This window comes from Phodopus roborovskii, unplaced genomic scaffold (assembly GCF_943737965.1).
Source record: "Phodopus roborovskii unplaced genomic scaffold, PHOROB, whole genome shotgun sequence".
Taxonomy (NCBI): Eukaryota; Metazoa; Chordata; class Mammalia; order Rodentia; family Cricetidae; genus Phodopus; species Phodopus roborovskii.
In genome coordinates this window covers 21,946,177-21,968,093 of record NW_026126541.1, presented here as the reverse complement: position 1 = coordinate 21,968,093, position 21,917 = coordinate 21,946,177, and the positions used below count along the sequence as shown (strand labels likewise).

The 21,917-nt window shown below is 41.5% G+C and overlaps 1 protein-coding gene across 11 annotated transcripts in view; it reads right to left on the bottom strand.

Annotated features, from left to right (window-relative positions):
* Positions 1-21,917, bottom strand: part of Cpeb3 (cytoplasmic polyadenylation element binding protein 3) — a 166,002-nt gene that overhangs the window by 121,218 nt on the left and 22,867 nt on the right. For 8 of the 11 annotated variants that reach the window (XM_051199586.1, XM_051199582.1, XM_051199581.1 and 5 more), the window contains exon 2: positions 16,619-17,637. In XM_051199586.1, coding sequence (XP_051055543.1) covers positions 16,619-17,626 — 1,008 coding nt within the window. In that variant the 5' untranslated portion in view covers positions 17,627-17,637. Of the gene's footprint in view, positions 1-16,618; positions 17,638-17,866; positions 18,083-18,541; positions 18,690-20,535; positions 20,691-21,917 lie in introns of those variants that run through there. The other 3 variants (XM_051199585.1, XM_051199583.1, XM_051199584.1) reach the window with 3 other exon arrangements.

Genomic DNA, 21,917 nt, shown 5'->3' with positions numbered 1-21,917 from the left:
AGCTCACAGACTAAGTAACTTTCCCCGGGAGTCTTAAGGATCGTAATCGCTACTTCAGAAGACTGTGTAAGAATTAAATAATAAAATAATGCGTGTGAGAAGAGTGATGTGGGTGCTTGGCCTTTGGTCTGTGAGTCTGTGTTAGCTATCTCTACCTGAAAAAGAGCACCAAAGTGTTACAATACCCAGAAGACAGAATACACGGGTGATGCTTCTAGCAAACATGCCAAAAGGAAGTCAATGTACATTTTGTCCTTAACAAAAATGCCACAAAAGCTCTCCTCCTTAATCATTTATCTGAGTCTACTACACAAACACAAAAGCAGATTTGTAACAAATGATGAAGTTACCTCAGCTTACCCTCAAAATCTCATAAACCTTACTGATCCTTTCTCACCTCAGTCCTCTGCATATCTTGGTTATGGGTCTCTGTTAAAGAAGGAAGAAAACAGTATGGGGGTGGTGAGACACGCCTTTAATCCCAGCACTTGGGAGGCAGAGGCAGGAAGATCTCTGTGAGTTCAAGGGCATCCTAGTTTACAAAGAGTTCCAGGACAGTCAGGGCTGTTACACACAGAGAAATCCTGACTCAAAAAAGCAAAAACAAAAACAAAAAAAGAAGAAGAAAAACATTTCCACCAGACTGTGAGAGAGAGGAATTTCTGGCCACATATACTAATTGTCTCTTAACTGCTGATCTGAAACCTAAGGCTTGGGACACCTGGAGTATGAGCAGGAACTCAGACAGCCAGGTCACTAAGCTGTTTCTTCTAAAATGCCCCCTCCTTCATCAGCCCCACTACACCTGTGAGATTCCAAGTCTCCTCTCAAAGCACACAGGGACACAGAAGGCACCCACCGCCAATGAAGCAGACAGGGAGGAGCCTCACAAAGACATGGAACCAACTAATGTCATGACCAAACTTTCTACCCCCAAAAACATAAAAAAATAAATTTCTAGTGTATTTAAATTAAAAAAATATCCAAAGTCTTTGGCTCTTTTATCTGTTTCCCAGTCTCACAGGCTGCAATGGCTATCTAATCGTCCTGCTACCACCTGCTTTTTGTCAAACTGTTAAACCAGAGTTTCCTCCTTAGGATTTTTTCCCAATCTGATTGGTTACCATTGTGTCTGTGTGCATGAGAGGCAGAGGCAGGGCACTTGCCATGGCCCACATGGGAAGTCAGGAAACAACTTTATGGAGCTGATTCTCTCCTTCCACCTTTTAGTGGGTTCTGGGGATTGAATTTAGCTCATCCAGCTTTCATGGCAAGCTCCTTCACCCACTAAGCCGTCTCACCAGCCCTCTAAGCATTTCTCAGTGTTATGATGAGTCATCCTGACACGAATTCTACTCAGTTCTATTATTAATAATGTGACTTGGGAAGTCGAGAATAAACAAGATCACGGTGACTGAATAAATTAACTCCAAAAGAATGAAATTATTTGGGCTGGACAAAGTGATACATGCCTTTAGTCCCAGCACCCGGGAGGCAGAGGTGGGTATACAGAAGTTCAAGGACAGTCTGTAACACATAGTGAGACCCTATCTCAAAAAAAAAAAAAAAAAAAAAAAAAAAACCAACCAACAAGAGAAAGTGAACATTTCAGCTAAGTGTGGCCACACATGCCTGCGATCCCAGCACTCTCGAGCCTTGTCCAACCAGCCCTCAGGTATACAGCAAGACCCTGTGTCAAAGACCAAAGGAGGGGTGAGCACAACACGATATATCTACAATCTCAGCAATACGGAGGCCACGGCCGAAGGATCATCATCTCCAAGTCCTTTAGAGTCAAAGCAAAACCCCTGCTCACAAAGCTTAGGGTGTAACTCAGGTAGAGGGTATACATACCAAGAACAAGGCCCTGGGTTTAACCCTGAAGGGGGGAAAAAGCACATCAAATTTATGATCACAGTCTCAACCCAGAAACCAAGTGTTCTTAGTCTACAAACAGTAACTTTTTATATTTTTACAAACCATAAGATACTCTTTATGACACTATACATATTTACCTATGTTTACATATTCTATGGATGCCTTGCAGAAAAGGTTTCAAGAGTGTTAAATATATACATTACCAAAAAAAAAAAAAAAAAAGACAAAACTGACCCAATAGGGTTTACATTTTCAGCCATGTAGTGAAGATGGGTTGCTAGCACTTCTAGGAACTGGCTGACACTGTAACACCACCAATAGTTACCTACATGTTGAGTTATACAGAAAGGAAGTTTACTTCTTTGCTCTGCTGATCTTCCCCTTTAAATGAATTTGAAGGCTCAAAGAATGAAGCTGTTTGCCTTTACAATAAATAGCCTTATGTATACATAGTTCACCATGTTTCCTCCCATGTGTATATTAATTCTATGATCCTCTCAAATGATATTAATAGTCCATTTTTGTTTCTCTCTACTAAGATCTGCCCACAGAGATTTATGCCATAATGTATATTATTTCTGAGAATTAAGTAATAGTGCTTCTGGGGAAAGACAAATAGGCTTTATTCCAAGGTGCTAAGTTATATTTTAGTTCATGAGTGCCTTCCTACTTCAACTATTAGATTAGTTCACACAAGGTTGTTTATCCAGCACATATAAATGATACTTAGTAGTACTTGCTTATAATCTCAGTATTCAAAAAACTCAAGTTGAAATTGGCAACTTCAAAGCCAACCTGAACTCCATATTTTCAAGTCAGCCAGGGCTGCACAATGAGACCATCACACACCCCCACACACACATATACACATGTAACAGGTTAAAATACATCATTTGGACTCCCACAGAAGTCTATAAACAGCACTTGTGGAAAATTCATGAGTATGCCTACCTTGCAAGCACAATAATAACTCCCTGGGATGGCCCCTTGACTTATAACTACATTACTTAAATCCTCAAGATGTCTAACTTGTCAAGAGTCAAACTATAGGCTCTATCCTGAATTCTATTTCTTACAACCATATAGGGCCTCCTATAGGAGACATAGCCTCCTATAAAGTATTCATAAGAACTTCCTCTTGGAGCCTTGGTATCTCTAAAAAATATGAAAATCAACATTTGTAGCAGGCAGATAATTGAGTGTTGTGGAATCATCTTTTTATACACCGTGAAAATGTGCCATTCTAATTTGTTTAATAAAAAGCTGAATGACCAATAGAAAGTCAGGATTTTCACTCACACAGGACACTTCAAAGAAAGAAGACGCTAATGGACAAGAGGTAACAGACATATAAAAAGAGGTAAAAGCTATGAGTCATATAGCAACATGTAGATGAATGGAAATGGGTTGATGTAAGTTATAAGAGCTAGTTAATAACAAGCCTAAGCTATCAGCCAAGCTTTTTACAATCAATAGTAAGTCTCCGTGTCATTATTGGGGACCCTACAAATGGTCTGACTACAAGTGGTACCCAACATCCAGACACATATCTCCACATAAGACCTGAAAAAGCTTAAAAAAAGCCAAATACAGCTTCCGAGTCTTGTGACTTCTGCTGGACATAGCAGTCTCCTGGCAGCCACCTGAGTGCTTGAGATGCCAGTGCACATTGAGCTGAGTCACATGGCAGGTTTAAGGTTTTGCTCATGCAGGCAGAAAAAGTTATAGATCTGCAGTAAACCAGGTTCAGATGGAAAAGGAAACTCTAAACAGGTCACAGTCTGTTTAACAAGGTGCATAGACATAAGAAAAAATATAGGTATAGATAGTGACAGAAAAAATAGTTTAAAATAATAAAGTTTTTAAAGAGAAGGTTTAAAAAAAAAAGCCATATAAGGATAGAAAACACACATACAGTGTCTTGTTAACCTTGAATTTTTAAATGCTAATATAAAAAAATAGCTGCTGAGAGACATTAGATTATGGAAACTGTTAAATTAAATCAACTTATACATTTAAAAATGTCTTATCTTCAAAATGGAAGTCAGACAATGTGTTACATTGGGAGAGAGGTTATTCTTTTGCTTCTACAGGAAACAAAAGGCGGTGGATTCCTTCCAATAGAGCTCAGATTTGACAGAAGACTCACCCCACCCCACCCCCCCCAAAAAAATCCTGGCTACAAACATAAAGAAATAAACCTAAAATAACTATAAGACAGGTGAAATACATGCTCAAACATAAAACAAAAATCACCTTTGGCTGGGTGATGTATAATGCACAGTCATACTTGTGTTAATCAGAGGGGGGGGGGGAGTTACCTTTGAAAGTTTCTGTTTTCAGAGCACGGGGACCAGACACCAATGAAAACAGATGGCCCAGGTGATCCAGCCTCTTAGAGTTTCCTCAGAACTCTGCATTCAAAACAGCTTCAAGGCTGCTGGCTGAGAGGGTCCAGCTTCAGACTAGCCTAGCCAGGTCTTGACAATTATCCTACTGTTCTCAGGGTTGCTCAAAGATTCCAGAGCCCCCAGACAATAGGAAGCAGTCTACAGAACACAATGCTCACATTCTCAAGAGATGGGGTGGGTGGTTTTTTGGTCATTCAGTGGGTTATGGATATTCATCATTGTTTAGGGGGGGTTGATTACAATTTGTTATTGGCAATGGTCAGAAAAAAGCTAAACAAAGGAGATTATATTCAGGGATCTCATTCTGAAAAGAAAAAGGGGGTATATAGAAAGATAAGCTAAAAGGGTAGATTATTATATCTACTTTCCAATTAAAAAATAAAGAACTACTAGTCTCAAATATCTTACATGGGTATGGAGTTTCATATATTGATACAAAATTAAGGTTATTTTCATATACTGTATGTGTTTTTACTAGTTTAAGGAATTGTACCTATGCAGTTCATTTAAAAAGATTATGTAAACTTTTCATTTTTGAAAACTATTTAGGTTAATAGCCATCTATAACCATCAAACTTATAGTCATATTAGGTATGCTTCCAAGGCCACACAGAGATATATTTTAGATAAATGATCTTCAAACACTTCAAAGACCTACAGAACATGGCATTTATAATGTGTTTTGTTTTGTCTGGTTTGGTTTGATTTGTTTTTTGGTTTTCTTTTTTAGACACCATTTCTCTGTGGCTTTGGAGGCTGTCCTGGAACTAGCTCTTGTAGACCAGGTTGATCCGCCTGCCTCTGCCTTCCAAGTGCTGGGACTAAAGGCATGTGCTTAAAATGTTTTAAGAACATAATTACTTTTCATGATAATGAGACACCTCTCTGCCTGGCAGCACCAATTTACTTCAAAACAGGATGATGGGCATTAAAGAAACTCTATATAGAGCTTGCTTTATTTATGGCAAAACTAGCCATTTGGGCAAGCAACTGCCTTTGCCTCAACTACTGACAATATGCTGTCTGAACTGAACCATATGAACATAAAAATGTAACTGCCAAACTTTGCTAAGACAGAATAAGACAGTCTCTTAAAACTCCTGCTTCACAGAAAAGTCTGTCCAGATATTCTAGGCCCATAGACTGAAGATGGATGCCCCAATACTACAGAGGAACCTTGGGTAACTGTCCAGTTTGTTTCTTTCAGTTTTGTAACTTGCTTGTTCTGCACTTCCTGTGTAGTTTAATCTTCTTAGTTCTCTGATGGAGTTGAGGACTAGATACTCATAGTTATAGTTTTCCTTCATAATGATAGAAGGTAAATTAGATACAGAGTTTTGGACTCATCAAGATTAAATAAATAATAAAAGTATTTTCTCCAAAATTGCCAAATACAAATGACTAAACATTGTGAATTTAATTCTTACTGGTAAGTTCTTATTATATATATAGTTTTATTGTGTGAAAGTTAAACCCATCCTTTTTTATTTAGACAAAGTGGAAGGATGCTGTGAAATAATCTTTTTGAATACTGTGAAAATGTGTCATTCTGATTGGTTCAATAAAAAGCTGAATGGCCAATAGCTAGGCAGGATGCTGGGAAATAAGGGAGAGTCACCAGTAGCTGGGAGGGAAAAATCACAAGTCATGTGGCAAAACACTGATGAACAAAAAGAAATGTGTTAAGTTGTAAGAGGTAGTTAGTAACAAGCCTAAGCTATAGGCTGAGCTTTCAGAATTAGTAAGAAGTCTCCAGGTGGTTATATGAGAGCTGGCAGGTGGGACAAAAAAATCTGGTTATAGATTTACGTATTTCCCTCATTACCAATTAATATGCTCAGAGCAAGGAAAACTCTTAACACACTCATTGGCAAGTTTTGTTAAGCAGAAGCAAGTAATTACATATCTCATATTTGTGACTTAAGTCTATATTCCCTAACCTTCAGAACCATGTCTAGATTTCCAAGATACACAAGACACTGGACTGGGGATGTAAGCCCAGTGGAAAAGGGCTTCTGTGGCAATCATTTTGTGTTTGAGTGCATGAATGCACAACTCCTGCCTCCAAACACACACACACACACACACACAGAGAGGCAGAGGGTAGGGGGAGGGGAGATACGGCAGATCAGGCCTAAAGAGATTTCTAGGAGCTAGGATACATTAGAGTTCCAGGTCAGTCCAACCTATTTTGTCTCATAAAAACAAAAACAAAATAAAACAAAAAGTGACCATAATATACAAAAACCCTGCTGGATTCATTTTTCTAGTTCTTCTCTACTTCCAAATATCAGAGTACTACTCTGAATATGGAATAGCAGCAACCGTTCTCTTATTAAGCTTGAATTCTGACTACAATTTTAGTAGATAAGCATGTATCCAAGCATAACAGAACTCCTATAGTAGCTAGTAATATCTAATCTTTCAAGCAGTCATATTCTCTCATAAAGCAAACCAGAAGTCAGCCTCTCTCCACTTTTACGGAGATACAGGAATGGGGTCACTGGTAAGTGACTTAACCCTAATCACCAATGACTGTGTCAAGGTTCAATCATTCCAAACTGCCAGAAGGAAAGGATACAAAGTAAAACACTGTGTCAATGTCAGAAGCCAGATAGTTTAAACATTGTGCCCAAGAGATCATATTGTTACACTAACTCACTGCAAAGTTGTAGAGTTTATACAAAGTTAAATTTTTCAACATGCAATTAATGTAGTACAAATTTTAAATTCTGAATTTCAGTGACATAGAAAGTCTAGTCTTTCCTAGCCCAACCCCCCTTTTATTTTTACATAGTAATAGTTTGATTTAGTGTGTGTGTGTGTGTGTGTGTGTGTGTGTGTGTGTGTGTGTGTGTGTGTGTGTATTCCTGTGTGAGAGTAAGTCTGCAGATATGTGGAGGTTAATGTCATACCTGGCTTTTACATCAAGTGCTGGACACTGAACTCAGGTATACATGTTTGAGTGGCCAGCACTGTGCCAACTATGTCATCCTCGCCCAGCCCCTTTCAAATCGAATACAGATAATGAGCCTTTGCTGTCAACCACATAATAATAGGTTCTGAAACAGTCTGGGATGGGTTAGGTCTTCTTTAGCTCTACATTAGAGCAGTAGTTAGGAATAACTTCTAGAAAACCAGGCACCGCGGACCACACCTACAATCTTACCATTCGGTGATAAAGGCAGGATGATGAGAAATTCTAGGTCATCTTGGGCTACATGAGACTGTATTACCTGTCTCAACAAAACTAAACAACAACCTTCACTTTTAAATATCTTTCATTCTTCCCTTATTTTAAGACAAATATAAACTAGACAGTTCACACTGCTTCCTGAAAAGATAGTTAATTTGGGGGGTAGATATTTGGGAGCTTTTTGTTTTGGTTTAGTCTTTTTAATTATGTATATGTATTTGGGTCTGTGTATAGGTTTGCTCATATAACTGCTGGTGCCAACAGAGGGCGAAGGTGTCAGATCCCCTGGAGCTGGAGCTATTTATATAGATGGTTAGGTGACATCTGGCATGGGTGCTGGCAACCCAACCCTGGTCCTCAGCAACAGCCATCTCTCAACCCCATTTGTTTGATTTTTGGTTTGTTGTTGTTGTTGAGGGAAAATTTTAAGAAACACAAATGTTCATTATATAAAAATTCTGATTTGGCATATTTATTTTGAAACTTGTTTGGTTTTTTCAAAACAGGGTTTCTCTGTGTATCCATGGTTGTCCTAGAACTTTGTAGAGCAGGCTGGCCTTAAACTCAGAAATCTGCCTAACTCTGCCTCCAGATTGCTGGGACTAAAGGCATGTGCCACCACACCCATTTTATTTTTAAGCTTTTTTAATGGAGGATAGATACTGGCAGAACCCAGGCCTCATACATGCAAGGTATGCATACATCTATCAAGTTACATCCCCAGCCCTTTAATATCATCCTTATTCCCACACTCATGGAATTTCTTCCTTTTAACACTGACATTTAAGCAGAAAAGATACAATTTTCTACAACCATATAAAAGTTGGAATAAGGCAAGAAGAGAGAAATAAAGACATGGGAAAATAATATTTGATTTTTTTTCCAAAAATATATAAATTAATATGGATAGCACTGGTGAGTAGTGATTAAGGTGTGATATGTGTATCACCACTATAATTTTCTTCCACTTCTACAAAGCCTTAAAGATCCTCAGCTGCAGGTGGTACCCTCGTTACTGTCCACCTGCTGCCCTTTTACAGTATACTCAATAAACTAATCCTTTTTAAGATAGTCTCTTTACACAGCCCTGGCCATCCTGGAACTCACTATGTAAAGCCAGCTGGCTTGAACTCACAGAGATGCATCTGCCTCTGCCTCCCCAGTGCTGGGATTGAAGGTATAAGCCACCATGTCTGGCTTTCAATAAACTATTCTTAAAAATTGTATGGACCAGGCTGGAGAGATGGCTCTGTGGTTAAGAGCACTGACTGCTCTCCCAGAGGACCTGGGTTCAATTCCCAGCTCCCACATAGCAGTTAACTGTAACTCCAAGATCTGACATCCACACATGGGCATACATATAGGCAAAACAACAATGTACATAAAATATATAAAAATAAATTATATTTAAAAATTGTATGGAGGCCAGTGGTGGTGGTACATGCCTTTAGTCCCAGCACTCAGGAGGCAGAGGCAAGCGGATCTCTGAGTTTGAGACCAGCCTGTTCTACAAGAGCTAGTTCGAGGACAGGCTCTAAAACCACAGAGAAACCCTGTCCCTAAACAAACAAACAAACAAATAAATAAATAAATAAATAAATAAAATGTTGTGTGGATCAGACATGGTGCCAGGTCTCTTAATTCCAGCACTCTACAGGCAGAAGCAGGCAGCCTGAACTATACAGAAAGTTCCAGACCAGCCAGAGGGGCACAAAATAAAGCAAGACCCTGGCTCAAACAAAAAATGCAATAAATTTAAACAACTAATTACAGTTAATGACTAAAATCTCTTGGAAAATGTCAAAGTTTTGATTTCCGATGCAACTTTGACTAAAACATTTATTTCATAATTAAAAACATTTTTTTTTGTTATATAATTCAATCACATGATTACAAGTTTTTCTTTGAATCTTCAAGGTTTCTCATAAAGTGAAGTATAAATTCAGTGTAGGCACCTTCATCTACAATGTGCTGATGTAGAGAGGCAGTAGGAAGGGGTAAGAGCAACTAACCATAACGGGAGGCAGAGAATCTGGCTTACTATGTATCCCTGGTTGTCCTGGAATTCACTGTGTAGAGCAGGCTAGCCTCAAACTCACAGAGATCTACCTGCCTCTGTGAGTGCTGGGACGAAAGGTGTGCGCTCCACTGAACAGAGTGCTGGCTCAAGTTCCAAGTTAGTAAATTGCTAACTATAAAACCTTGAGCAAACAATGCAAATGTACTGGCCCTGAATTTCCCAATCAGCATAATGAGGATAATAGTCTTCCACCTCAAAGGAGTTTCAATGAGAAGCTATCTGTGAAATGATTAACACAGGGTCTGGTCACAGGTAAATGTTGAATTATCAACTGTACCACCAGAGGATCTGATAATTGAGAATATTATCACATAGAAAAAAAATACATGGTATTATATGGCAGTTTGAGATATTTAGATTGTGTTGTATGAGCTCATCCTAATATGAAAACACATTCCTAAGCAAACAGAAAAGAAAAAAAAATTACACAATAATTGATGGCACTAAATGAGAACATTAGCCATATCATACTGTGATATGTTCACACAGACATTCTGGTTGTCATTATAGTAACAATTACTGTAACCCAACTCAAAGTAAATTATTATCATTTCCACCTTATAGATCAAAAAATATCACATAATTTCCTCCAACTTGTGAAGCAGAGTTGACTCTAAACCCTATTGACATAAACTACCGGCCTGAATTTGGGTAAGTCACATGCTAGAAATCTGATTTCCAGAGTGATCAGAGATTAAGTGCTTGCAAAGGTCCCTTCTAAACTTCCTTGGACAACAATGCTGCTTAAATCTAAACTTGCCACACAGTCAGAATATCTCTTTAATAGCACACAGGCTCTCCTATCTCATACTACATGAGTGGCACATGTGTAGTTCCCTCATGGAAGGTTCCACTGTTCTTGAGTACTGCTAAACTTGAGTTCTGCTAAGATTCACCAACCTGATAGTGGACCTCAGTAAAGCAGGAGTGGTTGCATCTGCCTAGAACCCAGATTGAAGCAGAGTCATTTGAGAATAGACTGAACTGGATGACAAGAACTTGTTCCTCTTCACACACCTCAAAAAACTGGGAGTGGTGGGTATACACCTGCAATCCCAGAGCTCAGTGTTGTAATTAAAAAAAATCAGCTCAAGAGAAAATGACACCATGGAACAGAGTTCATGTGAGATTTTTTATTAGAAAAAAAAAAAAGAATTGGGGGGGGGGGCCAAGAAACAGAGAGAAAGGAACAGAGGGGGGAGGGGTGGGCAGCACCCTTTCCAAAGGGAACATAGTGGCTGCAGCAGAAGATGCACCCTGTCAGAAACCCAAGGGCAGCCCTGTACCTGAATACCAACACTGAGACATAAAAAGAGGAGGGTTAGGAGCTCAGAACCTGCATGGCAGCCTCTACCTGAAATCCCAGCACTGGGGATGTAGAGAGGCAGGAAAAGGCAGATCCTGTGTGTTCACTGGCCAGCCAGTCTAGCAGGGATAGTGTCATGTTCAGTAAGACCCTGTCTCAAAAAATAAAATGACTAGCAACAAACACACCAGAAACTCACCTCTGGCCTCCAAATCCATACACAAGGGTGACTGCACCTGTATATATGCCCCAGTATAAAACACACACACACACACACACACACACACACACACACACACACACACACTGAAGCCTCACTAAAAGATCGTTCTGTTACAAAATCACACACACACACACACACACACTGAAGCCTCACTAAAAGATCGTTCTGTTACAAAATCCCTTTGGAGTCCAAAGAGAGCCTAAGTTCAACAAATTCTGACAACACTAGCACTACAGGAAGCAACAGGCATGTAGCAATAAAAGTGGCTAGAGTTCTCCTACCTGAGTGATGTCACTCACTTCTCAGGACCTGCCTAGAAATGAAACAGCTTTTAGATACAAGTAATCCCTAATGTAGCAGCCACCTCAAGGCAGGAAAGCCAATCAAGTCTATCGGAGTAAGAAAGCCTGTGTGGTTTAGGAAGCCAACAGAAAGCACGCGGCTTTTACAAAACAAACCACATGAGGCTACTGTGATGGTGGCAATGACAAAAGAGAGTGAAGTGGCACAGCAAATGAAAGGACCTTTCTTACTGTTTTTAAGTCAGATGTGCTTGAGGCTGGGCACTCGGGAGGCTGAGTCGGAAGTGTCCTGGGCAGCCACGGCTGAATCAGCAAGTTTGTGTCCAGCCTGAACTATGAGACACCCTGTCTCAGACAGAAGCAACAAAGACAAAAGGATACACTATAAAAGATACTGTTCAAAGTCTCTTTTAGCACTAGGCACCTGTTTAGAAAGAACAAAAATTAAAGGAGCCATACCTGGTGGCTCACATTTTATAATCCACTCTAGAAGCTGAGACAGAAAGCTCTGAATTCAAGGCCAACCTGAGCTATAAAGTGGGATTCCAGAAAGTAATTAAAACCTGAAAAATAGGGTCAGGGGTTAAGAAAGCATACTGCTCTTGAAGAGGACCTGAGTGGACAACTCACAGATAAATACCTGTGACTACAGCTCCAGGGGATTTGGCATCTGATCCCTGCAGATACCAAATGTACTGTACATATGCACACACAATTAAAATTAAAATCTTTTAAATATACGTATTCCATGAAATAAACTTTTCAGTTTAGGCCAGAAATGGCTTCCTGTAATCTAAGCCCTCAGGAGGAGGAGGAAGCAGGAAAATAGCAAATTCCAGGCCAACCCTGGCTAATGGTGGTGAGACTATCTCCAAACAACAAAACAAAAATCAGGCAAGCCTTTAACTCCAGCATTTGAGCTGCAGGCCAGCCAGGGCTACACAGTAAAACCCTATCTCAAAAAACGAAACACAAAGAAAGAAAACTTCCTCAATTTAAAGAAACAAAATGTATCCAATCCTAGAAAAATGGTTTAAATTAACACCCATTAAGAACCAAGACACTTTGACTTTGAAACATATTTGGCATGAGGCTACAGAAGGGCTCGGTGGTTAAGAGCACTAGTTGCTATTCCAGAGGACTTGGGTTCAATTCCCAGAATCCACAAGCATCTGTTTCTCCAGTTCTAGGACAAGGACATGACATACATGCAGGCTAAACACACATACACATAAAACAAAAAGAGTTATTAACACAAACCAAGCCTGGCAAATTTACAAGCCAAAGCACAACCAAGTTATTTCTCTAGTTCTAGTTATACTTCTGGTTTGTTGCTTTTGAGGTAAGATCTTACTCTGTAGCCCAGGATGGCCTCACACTCACAGTAAGCCTACTGCCTCAGCCTCCTGGGTGCTAAAATTACAGGAATCCTGAATCAAAAAGATTTTTTAAATAGCAGGATTTTTGTGAGGCTATGGTGGGGAATGCCCTTAAATCCCAGCCGTTGGGAGACAAAAACAGGCTGATCTGAGTTTGAGGTCAGCCTGGTCTACAAAACAAGTTCCAGTACAGCCAGAACTACACAGAGAAACCCTGTCTTGAAAAACAAAAAAACAACAACAACAACAATAATAATAATAATAATAATAATAATAATAATAATAATAAAAAAACAAGTTTTTTGCCAGGCATTGTAGTACACACCTTTAATCCCAATGCTGGGAAGTTGGAGGCAGAGGCAGAGGCAGGCAGAGCTCTATGAGTTCAAGGCCAGCCTAGTCTATATAGTGCATTCCAGAACAGCCAGAAATATCAATGTAGAGAGAGAGACCCTGTCTCAAAATAAAGCAAAGCAAAACAAAACCAAACAGAGGTTTTCACCTCGTAGGCCAAGGCATCTTCCTGCCTCAACCTCTTGACTGCACACAGGTATATGCAGCACTCGGTCCAACTACTGTCAATACAATGCTACTTCAAAACCTTAAAGCCCAGCTGAAGAAGTGCAGCAGGTGGGAGCACTTAACAACTGAGAACCCAGGTTCGCTTCCCGGCAGCTACATCTGAGGATGACTGACCATAATCAATCATCCTAGCTTTAGGAAATCAGATGCCTTCTAGTATAGGCTGGCACCTACAGATGCATGGCATATACTCACACAAACACGTACATATGAATAAAGAATAAAAATAAATCTTCAAAAAAATTAAAGAACCATTTTAAATAAGAAGTAGAAATGAGACACAGAGAGTATTAATTTTTGAGGCCAAAAAATGTTTAATTTTAACCAAATGAGTCGATCGTTTTTTGCCCATTCAATAGTACTATCATCTATCTATTACAGAATAAAAATAAAAAAATAAAGAGTACAAAGGTGTTTTGGTCTGACTAGCATCATGCAATGGTTTGTTGAGAAACATTGGCAATCCTCACACTACTACTACTACTCAGTATCGGGGAGTGTGTGTGTGTGTGTGTGTGTGTGTGTGTGTGTGTTTGCACACATATGCAGAGGCCGGGGGTCAATCAATGTCTGGTGTCTTACTCTACGGATCTCACTAGTTTCTGACACAGTCCCTCTCACTGAACCTGGAGCTCACTGACCAACAAGCCTTAAGACCCTCCTCACTCCCCAGCGCTAGGGTTATATGCATGGGCCAGAACACCCAGATTTTTATGCAGACACTACAGAACAAAATTCAAGTCCTCATATGCTTTCATGACAAACACTTTACCAACAGAGCTATATCTCTGCTCCCTCCATGATTGGTGACGTTTTGGATTATATTACTTTCCAACCCCCACCCCCCAGACTTTTTTGTTATTGTTTTTCAAGACAGGCTTTCCTCTGTGTCTTTGGCTGTCCTGGAACTCACTCTGTATACGCAGAGATCCTCAAACTGCTAGGATCAAAGGTATTCACCAACATAAGGCCCAATCCCCTTTTTAGGTGCTAATAAATAAAGACTGATCGTGCCAGATATGACGTCACGTAACTGTAGTTTCACTAGCCTGGGAGACAGAGGTAAGAGGACCACTTGAGTTGTGCCAAGTAGAAAGAGCTCATGTCTCAAAATAAATAAAAATTTAAAAACCTTTTGTATTCCAATTAAATAAACTCCTGAGAATTCAAGACAAGAATTTAAGGGAGACTGAAATCCTGCCAATCAGTTTGATCCCAGAATTCACATAAAGGTAAAGGAGAAAACAGACTCCACAAGGTTTCCTCTGACCTCCAAACATAAACCAGGCATGCAAGCTCAAGTGCACTCGCTCTTGCAGACACACACACACATTTTTATTTTAAACATTAAAAAGGAATCCAGATTATCTTCTGAGTGGGAACTGTCAAGGCACATGGCCTCTCCTTCCAAGTGCCAACTCCAGCATCTCCTTCCTGTCCTACTCACTGTTCTCAGCTAACAGAATTCATGCCATTGCAAAGAATCTCCATTTACTAAAATAAGTGTTAGAATGGAAAGAAATCAGTATGATAGCATAAGTCTATAACCTTAGCACCTGGAAGTTGGAGGCAGGAGAGTTGGGAGTTCAAGGTCATCCTCAGCAAACAGCATATTCTGAGATAAGCACAAGCTATATAACACCCTGTTGAGAAAACTAAAATCTACCATTCCTGTAAGACCCTTTAAAACTGTGAGACCTCTGCTCACTGAAGCTTCTCAGGGATAAGAGTATAACTCCACAGGGAGTGTGCTTAGCAGGAGCAACACCTCACAGCACCAGCCTGTGTAACACCAAGAAAAAGCCCCCAAACCCAAACAACCAAATTCCATAGACCCTGAGTTGTCATGAACAAAAATTCTTGCTATAGGCTTGAGACATGTTTTCAACGATGGTATTTCCTTCGACATGATAGGAACCCACCCCCAAACATCTGAAAGGTAAAGATGAGCAAACTGAAGGCTCCAGCTGTACCAGATTCTTCCTTGGTCAAATTGTGAGTCTATCATCTGTCAGTAGGGGGTCAAAGGATTCTTGTTCTTTCCTTTTTTGAGACAAAATCATATCAGTAACCCAGGCTGAGCTACAGCCCAGCCTTGGTGCCGGAACTATAAGCTTTCACCACCACGCCCAGATTTTCTCTCATATCAGCGCCTAAAAGCATATGGACAAATCAATTCACAGGGGCCTGGTAAGTAAGTGCCTATCAGAGAGCAAAGGCTCCCAATGAACGCACACTCTCAGCACCCTTTCTGATCCAAAATGTCCAGGACCCTGCCCACTGCTGTGGCTACAGACTGAGAAAGCAACAGGATCAAGGGCACTTTGTCCATTCAATATTTCTGTCGGGAGCACTTCCTGGACTTTTCATTGGCATTTAATACCAAGGCACAAGACTCATTTTTCATTAAAGTTGCAAGACTTTCACTTTGCCCAGTTTCAAATGGTGTAATTGATCTGCATTGTCTTCTTAAATAACCCAACTGGTGAAGGACACTGCAGCTTTAAATATTTCAGTGCTCGCTAGCAAATAGACTCCATTGCAATATGGCTCTGAAGGTCGTGTCCTATTGTCTCTCTCTTGGAAAAAAAAACCAACCTAAATCCTTTTAAGTGAGAGCATGGGAATAGTACCCCTTGAATTTCCACTCTTCTACTTCAGTTTAGGGTGTTTATTGGAATCTCACACTCGTAATTTTCCTGGCAGGGCAATATGCTGATTATTAGTGATTGCAGTGCCTTAGTGAGAGATAAACACATGTGTTCACATTAGTTTGGTTGAGCATAAGCAACTATTTGAAATAGCACCACTCAAAGGCTGTTAACCGCTTTAAGAGTAAAGCCAGGGTGGTTTGGGCGTGGATGGCTTTCCAGCACCTTGAGCCTAGGATTGCGTAACCTGAAAATGTGAAGCTGCTTAAAATGATAGGAATCTCAGTCTACTTTCTCCTGCACCTGGCTGTTCACATACGGCTTCATTTGTCAAAGGCCAAAATAAGAAGCACCAAGCACGGAGGAGGAGGAGAAGAACTGGAAGAAAAAAAGGCCCTCTTCTACCCGCAAGCAGGCACAATGTTCCCCCAAGCTCATACCCCACCCCCATCCAGATTGAGTGGAATAGTCACAGTGAACCATAAGATTTTAGGGGAGCTGCAATTTGCCATCCCTTCTAAATAACAGCGGGTGGGCCGATGTTTAAAAACCGGAAAGAGGGGGAGAAACGGGTGGGAAGAAGGCGTGTGCAAGAGCACAGGGGCATTACCTGAAAAGGCAACAGATTGTTACCATTATCGGTCCGGAAAGCGTTATCCTCCATCCAGGATTTGGAGGTGAGCGGGGCCGCACGAGGGAACTTGGGTGGCGCGATCACATTGCTGGAGAAGGGCTTTTTGAGCGGCGAGATGGGGTTAAGAGGGGAGGGTACCCCCACACCTACGCCCACGCCCACGCCGACAGCGCGGCGAGGGTCCCGGCCAGCCTGTAGGCCACCCCACGGGTTGGACGGGGCACTCCAGGCGGCGTTCACGCTTTGGTGCGTGTTCCAGCTGGACGAGGCCGAGGAGGCGGCGGCCGCGGCAGCAGCGGCCGCAGCGGCAGAGGACGAGGACGGCTTGCTGGTCATGATGGGTTGGTGGCCGTAGGCGGCGGCGCTCCTCTGCGCATAGGGCGCCTGGCTGGGGCTGGCGGGCGAGCGGCGTTGCTGAGAGGGCTGCGCCTGCGGGGGCTGCGCTGGCTGCGGAGGCTGCGGCGCGGGCGGCGGCGGCTGCTGGTGGTGCTGGGTCTGCGCCAGGCCGATCTGCGGGGAGAAGGTGCCTCCGAAGACCGGGTTGACGTGGTGCGGGAAGTTTTGGAAGAGCATGGTCCCGTTGACCGGGGTGATCCCCTGGAAGAAGCTGTCCTCCACTGCGTTCGTCGTGCCCGTGGACCAGGTGCTGCCAAAGGACGGCGACAGCGACGCTCCGGGCGCCGCGGGCTCCTGCGGCGGCGGCGGCTGCTGAGGAGGCTGATGGAAACTCAAGCCCGGCAGGAGCGGCGACTCCATCTGCATTTTGTCGGGGCCGTTGGGGGCTGGAGGGGCCGAGGCGGGGCTGAGGGCCGGCACTGCGCTACTGTCTTCGGGCTTAGGGGTCTCTGAGGAGAGGGGCGTGGACGGGGCTTCGGCTGCGCCGGGCTCGGGCTGGAGCTGTTGCTGCTGCTGCTGCCGCTGCTGCTGCTGCTGCTGAGACTGTGGCTGGGTTTTGCTTTTGTCCATCAGTAAATCATCCTGCATGGTTTGCGCAGCTGAAACGGGAAGAAAGAGAGATGCGTTATTGTCAGTGTGATCATGAATGCCCTCACTGAAGCGGGCGGGTGTTTTACTTGCGAAAATCCAGTGCCACCGCCACTAGCCAATTGCAACGCAAATCCATAATCTCGCATTTAGAAGAGCAGGTCGGGATGCGGGGCGGGAGGGGGGGTAGATAGGAGGGCTCGAGCAAGGTCTCTAAAAACACTATGAGAGCGTCTTCACCCCTTCTGACGTCTCGGTCCCTTTTCTCTATTAGTGAGAGATGTGCTTATAAGACAGAAAGACAGCAATTTCGCCACGTCTCTTTCCCCTTCACCGGAACTCAGAGCGTTCGCCCTGCGATGAGAAACTGATTCTGGTTCCTGTTTTTTCCCAAGCACCACCCTCCCCCAGTTATTTGCATACGTCAATAAATAGTGCTGCGTCCTTCAGCAAGGTTAAAAAGACGTGGGTACACGACCCTCTCTTTCCCCTTCTCCAGCTGGAGCACTTAAAAAAAAAAAAAAAAAAAAAAAAGGAAGACAGCCGTCTTGATTAGCAAACTGCCTTCTTGCCGCGGACAATTGTTTCATTTGGCTGCAGCGAACCATGAGAGCAAATCTTAGGCATTTGTTGGAAGAAGTCAGCTGCACAATCATCCTCTGGCCTCCCAGTAGCGGCAGCTACTCCATTTTGTTAGGAGACGTTTTAATATAAAAGAAAACCCAGTTTCTAAACAGAGGCAAATCGCCGGGCGTGGTGGCGCATGCTTGTAATCCTAGTACTCTGGAGGTAGAGGCAGAAGGATCAAATATTCAAGGTCAGCTTTGACTTCTTAGCCAGTTCGAGTCCAGCCTGGTATAAATGAAACCTGACTCAAAAAAACAAACAAACAAACAAACCGAAAAGAAAACCTACTGAAACGTTTAGACGTGTTTGCTTCTTATTACTCTAAGGATTGTGGTGTTTCTGCTTATTCTTCAATTTTCTCGTCTCCAATTCTGCCGCCCAAGAGATTTCCTGGCTTCTTGGTGTTTCAAGTCTCAACGGGAGCCTGAGAAATTCTCTGCAGAGTGGAGAAATGCTTCTGGTTGGATTTGAGGTCAGAGGGAGGGAGGTAGAGAGGGAGGAGGGAGGGAGTCTGTGAGATGGAGTGGGGGCGGGACTTTAAAAACGCATCTAAGATTTAAGTAGACAGTCAAGATAATTCTGGGGTTGCCAGATTTTCATTTTTGAATCCTCCTGCTGCTGCCTCAGTCACAAGACTGGCAAATTTAGAATCCATTCTTTTATCACTAGTATTAACAGTGAAAGACTATGGTTTGACGACCCTGAATTACCATATGCTAGCAACCGTTAAAAATAGGAGTACAAAGTCCCAAATTCTCATACATTGTAATTATAGTACATTACCCTCACTGCTTCATTTAGCCATATAAGGAGTGTATGGTATTTTCCACTTCACATAGAAGAGCTATATTCACCTCTGTCATACAACCTGTTTTCTTACTCAAGGATGAAAACAGTAATCACTTTTAGTTAAAAGATTTCTAAGTGTGTAGTTTTCACTGAATTAGGTTGTCTCAGGATATGTTAATTGCCTTACATATCTGAATATCACAGGTCTGAGACCTTGAAAACAAATATTTTGAAATGTTAAAGGAGCTATGACCAAACATATAATTATTTTTAGATGACAGTACAATTGCAAATATGTTATTAATATATTTAATACTGTTAATTAACCCACATACTGGAGAAGCATCTTTCTTGGGACATTTGTAAAAGGGCATAACAGCTCTGCCTTTAGACTATTAAAGATAACAATTTTTAAAATGGAGGTATCATCTCTCTTAACTATTACACAAAAGATACCAGACAAGAAGTTGGAATAACTTCTTTTATTAAAACCATCACTGAAATGCTTAACAGATACATCTTTCATTTCAAAGTTTCGTGTACAAAGAACATAGTGGGTTTGGGGAAACATTTCACTTCTCAATCACATCACTTGCCTTTTTAGTCTTCTCTTCCCTGCCTCTTCCCCTCCCCTAGAAAAAAAACCCAGCCCAGTTTAACATGCACCAGGGATTGCCTGCTACTATCAATAAAGCTTACTTTAGATTGCTTTAATGCTCCCCAGTTCCCTCTACCTAAAACAATGACTTTGATTAGTATTATAAATAGAGCACAGAGAAGAGAGTGAACCTTGTATTCAGACAGCAGAAAGTTCCATCACTGCCAAGGAGGATGGGCACAGAGACATTTTCATACTCCTTACAGTGCTGCAGTAGACCATTATACTTCTGGATGTGAGTGTTTTGGTGAACTAGAATTTTCTTTACAATAGCTATATCATCATGGCTGAAATATGTGTTGGATTATATTTAGTATCACCCAGCTTTTCTTGTTGTTTGTATTCAATCAACAATTTTTGCTAATGCCTTCAGCTTAAACTGCATGCTTTTGGTGGGGGAAAAATGCTGTACTTTACCACCACCACCCCAGCCAGAAAGTAACCTAGACTCAGAATATTTTATAATGGCGTTAATAGTAATACTTCCTCATTAAATTCTCAATGTTATAAGAAAATACTCCCTTTTCCCAATGCTCTTTAAAAATAATACAAATTTCACTTTCTGTATAAATTCACTGTCAAGGTCAAGACCCACCTTTTAATAAATAAGATCTTTTAAACAAAAGCTAAGTTCGTGTTTAAGATAAAATTTACCAAGTCAATATGCAGTATCCTTAAGTAACTGACTGTATAATTTGATTTGGAAGGGTTTTTTTGCTTATATATAGCAAAGTCTGAGAAATAGATGCCTGTTCCCCTCCCCCACCACACACAATAGATCGGCTTTTACATGCGATAACCCAATTTCAAGTAATAAATCCATAGCAGCAGTTACCTTTAAGTGTCCAGTTTTTAAGGATCGATAAAAATTGAAAAGTGAACAGTATTTATTTCTTCTTTCGGGTTGATTATGTGACCGCTCTGGAAAAGCACTTTGACAACTGTAAGAAGAGTGAGCATGCGCACACAGAGAACTGTGGGGGCTGAAGTCCTTCACGAGGTACTCTGCCTGGCTTCAACACGTTCAGCCAGAAAAGGAGGAAGCCTCGTAAATACAGAGTCCAAGGGGGAGAGGTTGTGCCCGGATTATATTATAGCCTCCTAACCAATCTAAATCAAGAGTTGTTGAAATAAAAGAAGGAAAAATAAACTGGGTTGTCAACTTGATTTAGGAAGCAAGACTAAAAGAGAAAGTAGATTGTAGGACTCAGAATAAATAGATCCAGCCAAGCTACCTTAAATGGTATTATGATGGTAATGGCTGGGTAGCCAGCAATAGGAACCCTACTAGAAAGAGATTCGGATGTGGGAGAAAAGGAATAGATGGAGAACTACTACAGAATGATAAACACCTAAAGCCCCACCCCCAGCTGCTTTGTTCTGCTTTGAGACACTGGTCTCTCTATATAGCCCATGCTATCCTGGATCCCTCTGGTCTTGACCCCCAAGGCTGGGGTCATACATATGTACTACCACACCTGATTAAAGAAAACACTTTTAATGCAGGATTTTAAAAGTACCTTAATACTAAATGTGCTACTGACCTTGGAGGTTAAAAATAGGTTTTAATCGCAATGTTTGACATTCTATCTACCAGAACTGACTGAGACAGCATATCCCTAAGTGCCCCCTGGATGACTTGGAACTGGCAAAGTAGATCAAGCAGGCTTCAAAACAGCACCAATTCTCCTATCTTTTCTTCTCCAGTGCTACCACACTCTGCTCAGGGTTTCTTTGTATTTCATTTTTTACTGCATAAGCAAAGCCCTGTTCATAACCCCAGCACTAGTAAGGCTGAGGCAACAACCTGGGCTCTATACACAAAAATGGGCTGGGGAGATGCCTTAGTTGATAAATGAGTAAAGGAGCCTGAGTTAGATCTCCAGAACCCATTAAAAATAAAAAATACAAAAACCTAGGCATGGCAGCATCACACCCTTATAAACCCAAAGCTGGAGATGGGGGAATTGGGGTAGGAACAGGTGGGTCCCTGGGCCTCTATAGCTGGCCAGACTATCCTAATAGGCAAGTCCAATCCAAGCAGAGAGACAGCCTTAAAAAAGGGGAGAAAAAAAAAAAAAAAAAAGTAGAGAGGTTGCAAGGGTGGTAGGTGAATAATAAGGGACTGGGAGATGGATGGGATCGGAATACATGATGTGAAATCTACAATGAATCAATTAAAAGTCTATGGTTATATTATCATGTCTTTGACATCTC